General features: G+C 36.5%; 1 protein-coding gene across 3 annotated transcripts in view; it reads right to left on the bottom strand.

Annotated features, from left to right (window-relative positions):
* The window catches only part of LOC150078504 (oxysterol-binding protein-related protein 9), a 607,385-nt gene that overhangs the window by 109,549 nt on the left and 483,108 nt on the right, over positions 1-14,728 (bottom strand). For all 3 annotated transcript variants that reach the window (XM_090385178.1, XM_090385176.1, XM_090385177.1), the window contains one exon: positions 11,751-11,847. In XM_090385178.1, coding sequence (XP_090241304.1) covers positions 11,751-11,847 — 97 coding nt within the window. The remainder of the gene's footprint in view (positions 1-11,750; positions 11,848-14,728) is intronic.

The raw sequence follows: 14,728 nt of genomic DNA, 5'->3' as shown, positions 1-14,728 counted from the left end.
GAGGGTGTATGTGGTGAGAACCTTGTCAATCAATTCGGCCCTGGGGAGATTGTGTAAGGCTCATGTGGCAGAATTTTCCCCAGCATGGTCTGTGCTTGTTTCTACAGAGATGGGATCAGGGATGCCAGACATCCCGCAATGCGTGAGACAGTCCCACACAAGAGCGATTTGTCCCGTGCCCCTATTAAACATTTAAATGTCCCGCACGTAAAAAATGAACAGATTTTGACTGTAAAATAATAAAATAATGCCATAAAAAGTGATGGATGCTGTTATGAAATTATTTCTTTCCTAATATGTATGAATTTCGGACATTGGCGGGTGAGTTGCATGCTAATGGTCATGGGACGCGTTAGATGTCAGGGAATCCCCTCGAGCCGCTCGGGGATTTTTAGATGCAAGCATCTGTACGTAAATAGTGTGATCAACGTTGTCACTGCTGTCTGGTGGTCTAAGCTAGGTGTATCTCGAATGTGTGTTTATCTTTCATTATAAAAAGAATAAAAATAATTTTGACATCTGTCTAATCAGTTCAGGTGCTGTAGGAATTGTTACCTATATAAGGTAAATTTCATTTAATTTTTGTTTGAATTTGTCTTATTAAATTAAAAATTAAAATTTTTAGTCTAATGACAAGTGCTTGGCGTAAAGATAGAAATAGGTTGATTCTAAAAAATTTGGAGGCCGAGTTGATATAAAACAGAATTTCGGAATGAATTGTTCGGAATTCCAATTTTTTTTTTTAAAATCTTATTTTCGTTCAAAATTGCTAACTGATCTACTAGAGTCAAAACTCATTTTGACTCAATATTGAGTAACTGTCCATCACTTTCTTTCAATTCCCAGCGAATGAAAAAGTTAAAATTATCTTGTCACCTTCTAGAAACACTAAGTTCGTGGAATACCTGTATATGCAGGAAAAGTTTGCCTGAAAAATATCATATACACTAAAAAACCCATTTAATTAGTATTTGTACACGAAAGCTTAGGTTGCATAAATTAAGGTAAGCAAGCTTTACTGCCAATTTTAGTCATTCAAGTGAAATCAAGTGATAAATATTGAATAATTTTTAGGATTACAGTATAAATAAAAATTTAACTCTATTTTTGTTGTTTTTTTTATTAGATATATTTTTAAATGGCCAAAATGAAGTTTAGAAATTAAAAATGATATGTCAAAATCGTTAATTGTGAAAACATTTTCTTGAGAAAAATTGCCACAATTTTTTTCATTTTTGTCCCACGAGACCTGATTTGAAATCTGGCAACCCTGGATGGGATACACTTAAATAGAAAGGGGGCAAGAATATTTTCTGATGCTATCGACACAGTGTTAGGTGGGTCAGAAAACTGCTAGCTTGGGGGGGGGGTTGTCCCCTCCAGAAAACTGTGGATCAGAAAACTGCTAGATAGTGGGGTGATTGTCCCCTTGTATAAAGCAATGGTCAGGCCACACCTTGAGTACTGTACTGTATACAGGTCTTGAGATATCATTTTAGGAAGGATGTAGAGCTGCTGGAACGAGTACAGAGAAAGGCAACAAGATTGGTGAGTGGAACAAACGGTTGGTGTTTCCAAGAAAGGCTTAAAATTCTGAAAATTGCAGTTTCTGGAGACTAGGCACCTGCAAGGAGATTTAATTGAGGTGTATAACGCCTTGAATGGGTTGATCAAGCTCAATGCTAATGGGATTATTCCTCTTGGTTAGCTTACTCACCTGAGGGGACAAATTCAAATTCAGGAAAGACAATTTTAGAATAGATGTGTGGAATTTCAGTCAACTATCAACCACCCTTTAGTCAGCAGACCCTTTAGTCAGCAGGTGGTTGATAGTTGAAACAAATTTCCATCTGTTGTAGTGGATGTCAGCATAAGTTTAAAGCAGAATGAGACAAACATTTGGAGTGAATGGATGGGTGAAATGGGAAGGGTTTTTTTTGCTGATGCTATATAAGCTAATGCTAATAAATTAAGTGGGATCAAAAGGGGAAAGCAGTATAACTCTTACAAAGTATGGACAAGGTAGTCATAATGCAATGTATGTTTTATAAAATAAATTAAGGTAAATTAGAAATTAAAATTAGGTGTATATTGTAAAAAAAAAAAAAAAAAAAAAAAGATTAACCGAGTATAAAATTCAAATAGAAGTTTGGTGAATATAATTTGTTAGAATTTAGTAGAATTTGTAAAAAGAATATGTAAGTAGAATTTGGAGCACACAAATGGTATAAGGTTAGGGAGTGAATAAAAGTGTATCTGAATAAATAAAGGCAAAGATAGCGAGAGATTAAAGATAGTAGGAACGTTCATATCACCTTCATATTGCACTAATAGCTTTACAAACGGGAAAACATAGAAGTATAAAGTTATAAAGATAAAAAGTTAAACAAAGATATTAGAAGTACTAGGTTAGCTGGGATCGTAAAGCCCATCCTTTTAGTAAGGACCCCTGGCTATTATTATTATTATTAGCCGTATGGTGCAAGGGAAGTCTGAGGCTTATGCTGTACCAGTGAAAAAAAATATTCCTGAATTACCGAGAGAGAGAGAGAGAGAGAGAGAGAGAGAGAGAGAGAGAGAGAGAGAGAGTGTTAGAAGTAGAAGGGAATCACCAAGAAAGAGAAGAATGATATCCAGCTCAGGACCCTGTGGTTAAGTATTAGTAAGAAAAAGAGACTAATAAAATTCTTGCGTATTGGGAAGTTGAAAAGGGCCGAGATTCAAAACCAAAAACATGAATAGTTGCTAAAAAGCATATATGACCGATACCTGGAATATTCAAGTAATGTGTAGTAGAGAGAAGAACAGGCAGGAAATGACAGTGCGAACATATACGGTTGAGACAATAGCTGACAATATATCTAAAGCAGTAACACATAGGGACAGTTCTACAAACCCATTAATTTATAGTGATAAAACTGACTTAAAAGAGAGCTGTGAAAAATTGATAATTAGTGACCTCTATGGTCGTTTTGGATAAGTAAGTGTACAGAGATACACAAACGAAGCATTGGCAAGGAGATAGCATACCTATATCGGAAACCACAATGTAGATATGTGGAATAATTAAATTCTCCTTGCCAATGCTTTGTTTGTGACTTACTTATCAAAACCAGCTATAGAGGTCAATAATTATCAATTTTTTGCAGCTCTCTTTCAAGTCAGTTTTATCACTATAAATTAATGAGTTTTTAGAACTGTCCCTATATGTTACTGCTTTAGTTACAGCTATCGTCTCAACCATATATGTTCGCACTGTCATTTCCCACATCTTCTTCTCTTAACTATGCATTACTTGAATATTCCAGGTATCAATTTTATGTTTTTTAGCAACCATTCATGTTTTTGTTTTTAGATCTCGGCCTTTTTCGACTTCCCAATACACAAGCATTTGGTGTTAGTCTCTTTTTCTTACTAATACTTACACAGTCAGGGTCCTTACTAAAAGGATGGGCTTTATGATTCCAGCTAACCTAGTACTTCTAATATCTTTGTTTAACTACTTTCTACTTCTACCTTTTCCTGTTCATAAAGCTATTAGTGCAATACGAGGGTGATACGAACGTTCCTACTATCCTAAATCTCTCGCTATCTTTGCCTTTATTTATTCAGATACACTTTTATCCCTTCCCTATCCTCAATTCACTCCCTAGCCTTATACAATTTGCATGCTTCAAATTCAATTTACATATTCTTTTCACAAATTCTAAAAAATTATATTCACCAAACTTCTATTTGAATTTTGTACTCAGTTAATTTTTTTCAAAATATACACCTACTTTTAATTTCTAATTTACCTTAATTTATATAACATTACTGCTTTTGGACTACCTTGTCCATACTTTGTAAGAGTTATACAGCTTTCCCCTTTCAATCCCATTTGATTTATTCTTAAATTTCTTCTCTTCTACAGTTATGGACAAGTATAGAAACGCAGTTCTTGATGCATGATCAGGCGTAGTTCCCTGAAGAAATACCTGATCATGTATCAATATTTACTTTTGCTAACATCAGATTTAATTGCATATTTGGTCTACACCCCCCCCCTTTTTGAATTATAGCCAAATTTGTCCACCCTTACTTGATGCCACCTACCATTACTTTTATAAATTTATCATTTTGACTTAATCATTTTTACTTTACAGGTCACTCCTCTCTAATTGGCTTTACAATTCAGCCTATAATTTTATATAATTCATCAAAACACATAGGATATTCGCATTCTTTTTCCTTTTTCACACCAACATTTTCTCATATTTCTGCTATCCTTTTCCTTTAGCATTCAGTGTAATTTACACTTCCATCTTCACACCGAACTATCTTATTTATTAAAATATACATATATAAACTTGCATCCTTTGCATGCTCTGGTGCATTTGTCATATCTAATTAAATTTTTTTCTTTCCACTACTACTCCAGGTTTTAACCCATATACATATATATATATATATACATATACATATATATATTATTTTATCTTTCTATTGTGGTTTATTGTGTTTATTTTCTTAATTACGGGTGTTTTCTACTCATAGGTATTATGGTTAATACATTACTGGTCTTTAAGCTAGCCTAAACTCGGTTATCTTAAATGCCCAGGGCCTATTCATTTTTTATTTTTCAACTTGTTACGTATTGCTAAAGAAATTGTCATATTAATTATAGATGAAAAACTGTAGCAATACTACTTTATGACAAAATGATAAAATATTAAACATTTTTATACATTTATTGTATTACATCTTTATACATATTTGTATTACATCACATGGTCGTCAATCCCCTACTTCATCGGGGGCTTTGAGCGGATTGACGGTCCATTCGATGTAATGCATTACTTACTTACCCGTTTCTGTTTGTATCTATCACAGCTTTGCTATTTTGTCCGATACTGAATTCTAAGTTTCTTTTAAATTCCCATTTTTGTCCCTTTCCCATTGCTATTAGTTAAATAGGTATTATTTATTATAAATTTATTATGAACCGAATTAATATCCCATAATTTCTACAGCAACTGTGGTAGAATACACAAAGCCCAACGGGTGAGTTTTTATTTAACCATAATACCTATGAGTAGAAAACACCCGTAATTAAGAAAATAAACACAATAAACCACAATAGAAAGATAAAATAATAATATGTACTCTGTTCGTACCCGGGCATTGCTAAAACAGCTACCGGGACAACAGAAAAATCTAGAAATAATTTAAGGAAAACCACTATAAAAGTATATTAAAAGTAAAATACAACATAAATTATCATATTACTAAAGAATAATACATATATATATATATATATATATATATAGTCAAGGCTCTTTATAGTGAACTATGTGGCAAGTCCTGAAATTTCCCTGCTATACCTGAAATTTTTATGTCTTTCCTTCTCAATTCCCCATTGACCAGGAAAGACATACAAATTCTCTGTAATGACCCAAAAATTTCCACCAATCTATCTTGTTTTTCACTTTTCTTATTACAATATTTGTACCTCAGAATGAAAGAGTGTTAATTTATTGAAGCTAATGACAAGCCAAAATAGACATTCATTTATGATGGCGATTCCTGAAACCGATATATATACCTGCGGGAATAATGAAATTAACTTTGACTAGAAATTCATTTCAATATATGCTATGTAAAGTCTATGTTATCGATATGACTCTTATGAAGCTGATAGCTTAGTTAATTGAAGATAAAATTTTTATAATGTAGTGCATTCTATGACTGACAATGCTACATATATATCTGATATTACTAACAGTAAGAGCACACTGTTCAACTTTCTGAAAGGTCAAAAACGGACTGAAAGCTTAAAGAAATTTGCTGCACAGTATTAGAGCACCAAAAGCAAAGTATCCAGGCCTTGAAAGGATACTTTTGGAATGGCTAATGGTGAAGCATGTAAAAATTATTCCCATAGATGGAAATCTTTTAAAGACTACACTTAATAGAAATTAAAGTGTGTAATGGGCTGACTAAAAAAAAGTGCAACTGTCGACAATGAAGCTATGAAGACAGAGAATTATTTAAAAATAAATCAACATAGAAGCTATGAGGATTAAAACTTATTTAAAAATGTTTTGTTGATATATGGGCAGAATGATATCTTCAATACTAATGAAACTGGACTTTTTTTTTAAAGTTGTTACTAGATAAAACATTTAAAGGAGAGAAATGTAGTGGAGAGAAAAAAAGGCAAACAATGGATTACCATTTGCTTAGTGGCAAATATGTCTGGCACAGAGAAGCTTCCTTTCTTAATCAATGGAAAAACCCAGAAGCTGTTTTCTCTATACATACTTGGCAATGAAGACATTGCCAACTATGTATTGAGAAAACCTAAAGGGCTGGATGTCATCAAAAATTTAGATGAGAAGATGAGTGAGGAGAACAGAAAAATTTTGTTGTTTGTGAATAAATGCACCCTTTATTGCCAAATGAAAGGCCTATGTGCAGTCACTTTTGAGTAGCTGTGCCTAATATGACATCAGTTCTTTAGCCATTAGATTGAGGTGTAATCCAGGGCTTTAAGCAAAACCACTGAAGAATGCTGTTAAGCAAATTTACTGTGCTCAAAAGCAAAACAGTGAAATCGAAGTGCTGCAAGAATTCTATTTGTTTCAGCATAGAAGCTAAGATAAGGTTGACAAAAGAGTGATCAACTACTTCAAACATGCTGCATTTGTCATCTTGAATGATTCAATGAATGAAACTTCATGTGTGCCTTCCTCTATTAGTCATGACAAACAATCTGATAATAGTGAAGAAATTTTTGAGGATATGCATCATCACCTAAACTTAGAGGAAAATGTGTTTTGAAGCCTACATCACTGGGGATGTTAACAATGTTCGGTAATAAAGAAAATAATAAAGGAAAGAAAAACAGAAAAAAGAAGTATGAAAATCAGTAGTTTGGTGGCTGCAAAGCATTGCCTACCATATGTTGCAGAAACATAATTTGAACGTAAATAAGAATATGGATGAATGAAGGGGGGAGCTCATTGTGCACATAATGGAACCTGAAATTTGTAGAGAGCAGAGGAACCTACTGTGGAAAGCAGTTTTTTTGAATGATACTCATCATGGATTAGAATGTACGTTGTTTTTCTAAGAACAGCATGAGAAAGTGAATTAACAACTATAATGCACCTCTATAATTCTCTTTAAAATATGCTCTGCCACTGAAATTGCACATATTGACAGATGATTTTAAAGTCAAAATTCAATTTCGCTGTATAACGTAAGGGCTTAATATATATAAATAAATAAATAAATAAATAAATCTTTATTGTGAAGTAGAATTACAGCACAATATCCCATCACGGCGACGAGCGCCAGGGGTTCACATATAGATAACATAAGTACAAATTCAAATGGCTACAAAATATAGCGAACACATACAAAAGGCTACAAAATACAGATTACAAATGCAAAAAGAAATACAAATACATCATAAAAACAAGGAGCTGAATACAAATAAAGAAAAACAAATACAACTTGGCAGTGATTCAGGTTTCAAGAGCTTTGATAAAGTTGTGTCTGTCCTTCTTTTTACTTATTATGGTGTCGATGTCGGCGTCCACACGGTTGAGGGCAGCGAGCATCTGCTTGGGCAGAAATCTTTCGGTGAGTACAAGCCTGTTGCGGTGAGCCACAAGTGCTGGTACCGACCTTAGGCTTGGCTGTGGAATCCTCCAAGAGCAAGCATTCCAAATATTTGGAGATGATATTTGGCCTGAGATGAGTTTGGCTGTGAAGACCAGCCTCTTTTCAACGATCAGGAACTTCAACCTCGGGATGTCGAGTGCTTGTGCCATCATGGTAGTTGTGGTAGCGGGAGGTAGCTGAAGCTTGTTATTCACCCATTTCAGTAGCCAGTATTCAGCAGTGTACACCCGCTTAAGGTTTGTATGTGCAGCAGAGGCCCATATTTCTGCACCATAGAGAATGGCAGGGTAGACGGTGGAGGTGATGAGCCTTTTAACAGTGGCAGGATGTCGGACGTGTAGCAGCTGCTGCTTTGAGATCCACCATAGACGAGAAAATCTGGTACTGAGTTTGTCGATCTGGTTGACAAAGGACACCTTTTGGTCGAACAGAACGCCAAGGTCTGTGTGTGAGGGTACGTTTGGTATTCGTACCCCTGCGAGTGAAACGTTGAGTACTGTCGGCATGGATTTAAGGGAGAATATAACCTGAGCAGACTTCAGAGGGTTGATTTTTAGATTGAAGTTTGCCAGGTACAATTCTAGATCCTTAAGTTGGGAATATGTTAATGTATACATAGATACTGTACATATGTAATCTGCAAATGTATCTTACTACATCATAAAATCAGTGCAAAATGTACAAGCTTCATTTTCTTGTTTAATACTTTAGAAAACATTTCGAATTAGATTATACTATACTGCAGCGTTTCCCAAACATTTTTAGTCACGGAACAGTTTTCATCTCACAACATATTCACGGAACACTTACAAAACACAAGTTCAGCGAGAGACGAAGAACTGTTTCTAATATTTTATTACATATGGTGCACTGTGCATCAGGAGAATCTTTATTTCCAACACATGTAAAGCCAAAATTCAAATAATTGTCATTATACTTTTGCTTTGGTCTTTTTTTAGTTGGTTCCTGTTTTTTTCACTTTGTATTTCTGGAGAACAAATGCTGCGATTGTTCATCCTCACTTTGAAGTGTGACAATATTGTGTTCATGTTTTAAAGTTCCTTTTTTCAACCACAATCCATGGTCATTTATTTTAATAATAATATTTTGAAATACTAATAATTATCAAAAAAAAATTATACAAGGAAGTGAGTCTAGTTATGATATTGGTTCGCTTCCTCCTCTCTTTCAACCCATGTACTCCAGGCTAAATCGCACACGAATGGCATACTTTCCATACCAGATCACCACATTGCTACCTTTTTGTAAGCATCATTACATCTACGCATACTTCTCTATGCAAAGCTCACCAAAATAAAGTGTTCCGCAGTCTATTTTATTCCTCAGTCTATGCCAGGATATTAATAACCGAAAAAAAAAAGCTATAATGATACAAAACTGGAGTATGCTACGAATATGCAAAATTTATTTATTTTATTTAATTAATAATTACGATTTTTCGCGGAACACTTGTTCACATTTCACGGAACACAGTTTGAGTAACGCTGCTATACGGTATTAGTAGAATTACATTAAATTTTAAAAAAAATAATTTTTTTTTTTTTTTGTCTTTTAGCTGATTTTATGAATTATTGTTTGTTTGTTTGTTATTTGGTTTTTAGGAGCATTAGCAACTAAGGCCATATTGCTGAGGGGATATGCGGTGGTCACTCCCTGACCTTTCTGCATCCTCCGTATTTGGTGGTCACGGGCTAGAACCACGGTCAAATCAAGAAGTGTGTGCTACGCACTGCTGCCCCTCCCCACCTGGCTATGGAGGCACCTTTTTGAACTATGGATATAGTGTGATTTCAATACGGTGTGGGGGGGGGGTTACAAAGAGTTTGACTGGATGTTTGCATATGTAATTTAAATATAAATGAAAAATATGCCAGTCACATGGCAAGTCAAGTAATTGACAATAGAAAGTAAACCAGTAAGTAACTACAGCATATGTAATTTAAATATAAATGAAAAATATGCCAGTCACATGGCAAGTCAAGTAATTGACAATAGAAAGTAAACCAGTAAGTAACTACAGCAATAAATGAAGAAGGGGAAACTAATTCCCTCTTCATTTGTTGCTGTAGCTATGTGGTTTACTTTCTATATGGCAATTACTTGGATGACGTTTTCCATACAACTAGCATATTCTTCATTTTATAGAAATTCAAATAAACAAACAAAAACTGAAATTCACTTGAAATAATCATCAAAAACAGATCTACAAGTACATATATACTGCACAGAGTCTACAAATAAAAAATGTAGATCAGTGTGTTCTATGTGAAAGATCACAGATCTACTTGAAATGGATAAAATGATTCTAAATCAATCTAACACACAGAGTCAAACAAATACTTACTAAATATATACAGGGTGTCTCAAAAATATTGGTACAAAGGATGTAGGTAACATCTAAAGGAATGTGAATCGCATAGGAACCCATAACCGGAAACGTCACTGTAAGTTGGTAGACGGTGCTGTTCATCAGTTCGCAAGAGGGAAAATTTCTGGTTTACTCATTCAAGCAGTAGTCGCCGCACGAAGAGCATGCATCGATATACGAACTGTGAGCTGGCAAACATTCACCTAGTGTATGGATTAGCAGAGGGCAATGGACAAGCTGCTCAACGAATTGATGGACGCTTCCCAGACAGACATGTACCGGACCACCGTTTGTTTGTGCGTGTGCATCAAAATTTATGCGATTATGGGTCATTTAGAGGTAATAGGAGTAGTGTAGGCAGACCACATTCAACGTGAATTCCCGCCATGGAAGAAATTCCATGGCGGGAGTGTGTTGAATGCCGTCCAGAATAATCCTGCTACCAGCACACGTGCTGTTGCCTCTGCCTTATGAGTGTCTCGTTGCAGTGTACAGCATGTCTGGCACGATTCCTTACACCCCTTTCATCTACAAAAGGTTCAGTTACTGCTCCCCCCAAGGTCATCCTGCACGTGTGGCTTTTGCGCAGTGGTTTCTCCAAGAAAGTGTTCAAGAATGAGGCTTATTTCACTCGGGAAGGCTTATTCAATCAGCACAATGCTCATGTGTGGGCTCACGACAACCCACACGGTGTGTGCCCCAACATCGCTTCGCAATAAATGTGTGGGCAGGTATGGTCTGTGACTGCTTAGTCGGGGGGCGCCTCCGTAGCCAGGTGGGAAGGAGCAGCAGTGTGTAGCACACGCTTCTTGATTAGACCGGGGTTCGAGCCCGTCACCACCAAATATGGAGGATGCGGAAAGGTCAAGGGAATGACCACCGCATATTCCCGGAGCAATATGGCCTTAGTTGCTAATGCTCCTAAAAACCAAATAACAAACAAACAACAACAAGCTTAGTCGGCCCATACCTGTTACCATCCCGCATGAACTCCGCTAAATATCGGATCTTTCTTGAACAAGTTCTACCAGGGTTACTTGACGATGTTGCAGCAAATGTGAGATGCATCATTTGGTTTCAACATGACGGGGTGCCTGCCCATTATGGAAGGTGTGTTCGTGATCATTTGAACAGGCGTTTTGGGCATCGATGGATTGGCTGTGGTGGACCCGTTGCCTGCCCCCATGCTTACCTGATTTATCGAGCCTTGATTTCTTTCTGTGGGGGGGCCTCAAATCTATCTTGTATGAATCGCCTGTGGAGATGGAAATGGATCTCGTGATGAGACTCGTCTGCGCTGCTGCTACTGTCAAAGAAACTCCAGGTGTGTTTGACCGTGTCCACCAATCCATGCTGTGTCAGTGTCATGCATGCATCGCGTTTCATGGCGGAACCTTCGAGTATCTGTTGTAACATCATGAAATGCATCCATCTCGTACTCCATTGTTAATATTATGTCAAATAAATGTTTGCCACTAATTACTGTCTTGTGTCATTTCTGCTTCTTGGGCCTCTGCTACTACTTTCCCGTGACGTTTCCGGTTATGGGTTCCTATGCAATTCACATTCCTTTAGATGTTACCTACTTCCCCTAAACGTTTGTACTAATATTTTTGAGACAACACCCTGTATATATATATATATATATATCTTTTAACAGGGAAAGAAAAATTGTTTTTAAAAAACAAACCTTTGTGTGGAACTCAACATTGGCATAATATCCTGTCTGTGCACAAGTAATGGAAACTTCTCCTCCGAGTTCAATCCAAGGGACAGTAAGAATGGACCTAAAAATAGTGACACAATAAAATATTGAAATTTAATTGTATGAAGCATAATGAAAAGAAAATATGCAATATGATAGTCAATTAACACACACTATATGCACAACACAAACAAACCCAACATTCTTAAACAGGCACCTGAAATTGCAATTTTATGAATTTACTCTTTTAAAAACCAAAGTTCAGCCCAAAAAGGTTCAGTCTTATTTATATAACTGATATACTGATTTGATACAATAGGACACGTGGGAAATATGATAAGATCTCTTGAGGATTATTAGGAAACTATACATTTTGTTCAGTGGCACAACCCTGCCAATGCATTGGGGCCTACAACCGAAAGTGGGCCCACTATTCTCCCGCCCGAAAGAGAAAAAAATTTAATTGAGTAATATGTTTTTTAGTTATGTTTATGATAAAATTTACTATATATATATGAACAATTAATTTTTTTTTCACAAGAAGCATGTTTATTTTTAGCTAAGCTGCACAGCACAAGCAAAACTGTAGTGAATAGAAGTAAAATAGCATTAGCATAAATGCTGCTTCCAGGGCAATTTTTAAGGATTTGTGACTGAGGGGGCCAAAGTCAAATAAGGGTCCACTTATTGGGGGTAGGGACCCATTTATTACGTGTTAATTTTATTAAGTATAGTATTACTATTGCACCTATAATATTTCTGATATTACTGGGGAGGGGGAGACATGCGGTTGGGTCTGCAGGCCTTTTGCCCCCACAGTTTATATGTCAAAAAAGTCCCTGGCTACTTTGCAGTTCCTAATTCATAGGAGATGATTCATGATGTCCACTCAATGTGTTAGGTTAATATAAACGTATTCCTGTATCCGGATGGTGCAGTTTTTTTTTATAAAAAAAAACAGGCGAAGAAATAGTCACTAGGTCAATAGTGCCAAAAAGAGAAAAGCGATTAATGATACTGCTATTTGTTTCAGTTAGATCCAAATTCAAACTAAAACTATAAAGTACTAATGGTTGTAGTTTACTTTTGTGCTTTTCTTTTCCCCAATTGTCTCATAAATGACTCATGACATTATAACTCACATGGTAGTGTGCATCCATTTTAAAAACACTAATGAATCAGCGTTAGTGGTGGTAAAGTGTAGGTTATTGAGATTAGAAATGATGTATGAAAAATATATACAATGGCAGAAGCTTTCAAGACTGACGCATCTCTTTTTCAACTGATAATATGATTTGAATACAATGGATAAGTGCAATGAGTTGAGAGTGAGGCACGTTATTCATTTTCTATTGTTGTTGCACGGACGTCCGCTGTTTTTTTTTACTCCAGCGTTTATCCAGTGTTAAAATGGTTGTCTCTAGGATGGGGTACAGACGTGTGCCTTTGCAGCGGTTTATGGCCTTTGGATTGTTTAATATATTAAGTGACTCTAGCCATAGGCAGTGGCAAAAGTGTCGTGAGTGGTCTATTGTTTCGAAGTCATGTTTGGGATCAAGATCGTGGTTGGTGGCCCAAAAATGTTCCGCGACACTGTGGATTGGTCAGTTTTGGCAAGCTGGATTGCTCTGTCATGCTCCATAAGGCAATCTTGAAGACGTCTTGATGTCTCTCCTATGTAACAGCTGTCACAGTCTCTACAGGTGATGCGATATATTACATTGCTGCATAAGAGGTGGTGAAACCCATGTTTAGTCTCTAGAGCAAAGTTTCCGGCATCCCCCTCTCCCCATACTTCTCCTTCAACCCATGCACGGTACTAAGTGCTATAGGTTTTGATGCCTTTCGTGTTTGGGGTTTTCATATAAAAAAAAAAGGTGTGACAGGGGTCTTCACACTGGAGACAAGTGAACATAGGTTTCTGCAGGGTAACTGCACGCATTTGATGTTGTAATTTCTAAGAATTTTTTTTTGAGATCTGTCCTGACACACCTGGATAATAGGGAATGTAGGCGGATGGTATACTGTCTTGGTTCGTTGGTCTTGGGTGGGATGTGAGTTCTTGTGCCTGTAATAGGCACCTGTTTAGCACATGGGATGGATAACCACATTTGGTTAGGACCGCCTCCACACGGGAAATCTCGTTACGTCTAATTGCATCAGTGCAGGAATGGCTCCAAGCCCTGGAGAATAGGGTATGGGTAGTGCTTTTGAGATGACTGGGTGCGTGGCCGGATCTGTAGTCAGCAAATTGTCCGCACCACATAGGTTTGCGGTATACCGAAGTCTCTAGACCAAGTGACTAATCCGCAGTCGCGGAACATTTTTGGGCCACCAACCACGATCTTGATCCCAAATGTGACTTCGAAATAGTAGACCACTCACGACACTTTCGCCACCGCCTATGGCTAGAGTCACTTAATATATTAAACAATCCAAAGGACATAAACCGCTGCAAAGGCACAAGTCTGCACCCCATCCTAGAGACAACCATTTTAACGCTGGATAAATGCTGGAGTAAAAAACAGTGCACGTCTGTGCAACAACAATAGAAAATGAATAACGTGCTTCACTCTCAACTTATTGCACTTATCCATTGTATTCAAATCATATTATCAGTTGAAAAAGAGACGCGTCTTGAAAGCTCCTGCCATTGTATATTTTATTGTATTATATTAAACTGGGTTATCATTGTATATATTTTTCATAACCATGGACCCCAGTACACCAGGCCCATTCGTTACAATAGGAGTGATGTGTTCTGCTATGTAATAGGTGACAACATAACCGAAGTAAACCATGCTAAAGTCCATAAGTGTGATTTTAGATTTGTGCTAATATTCCATCTCACATATTCTATAGTGAATTAATATCCTGGCTCAATATTTTACAACTATATTATGAGTACTGTAGTCCTTATCAACGTTTGTAATTTTTTAATCTTTTTAATTAAGGCAACGCAT

The sequence above is a fragment of the Mastigoproctus giganteus genome, chromosome 11 (assembly GCF_048544385.1).
Source record: "Mastigoproctus giganteus isolate SK-2022 chromosome 11, ASM4854438v1, whole genome shotgun sequence".
Taxonomy (NCBI): domain Eukaryota; kingdom Metazoa; phylum Arthropoda; class Arachnida; order Uropygi; family Thelyphonidae; genus Mastigoproctus; species Mastigoproctus giganteus.
The sequence above is the reverse complement of the archived record's forward strand: the minus strand, read 5'-3'. Positions and strand labels throughout refer to the sequence as shown.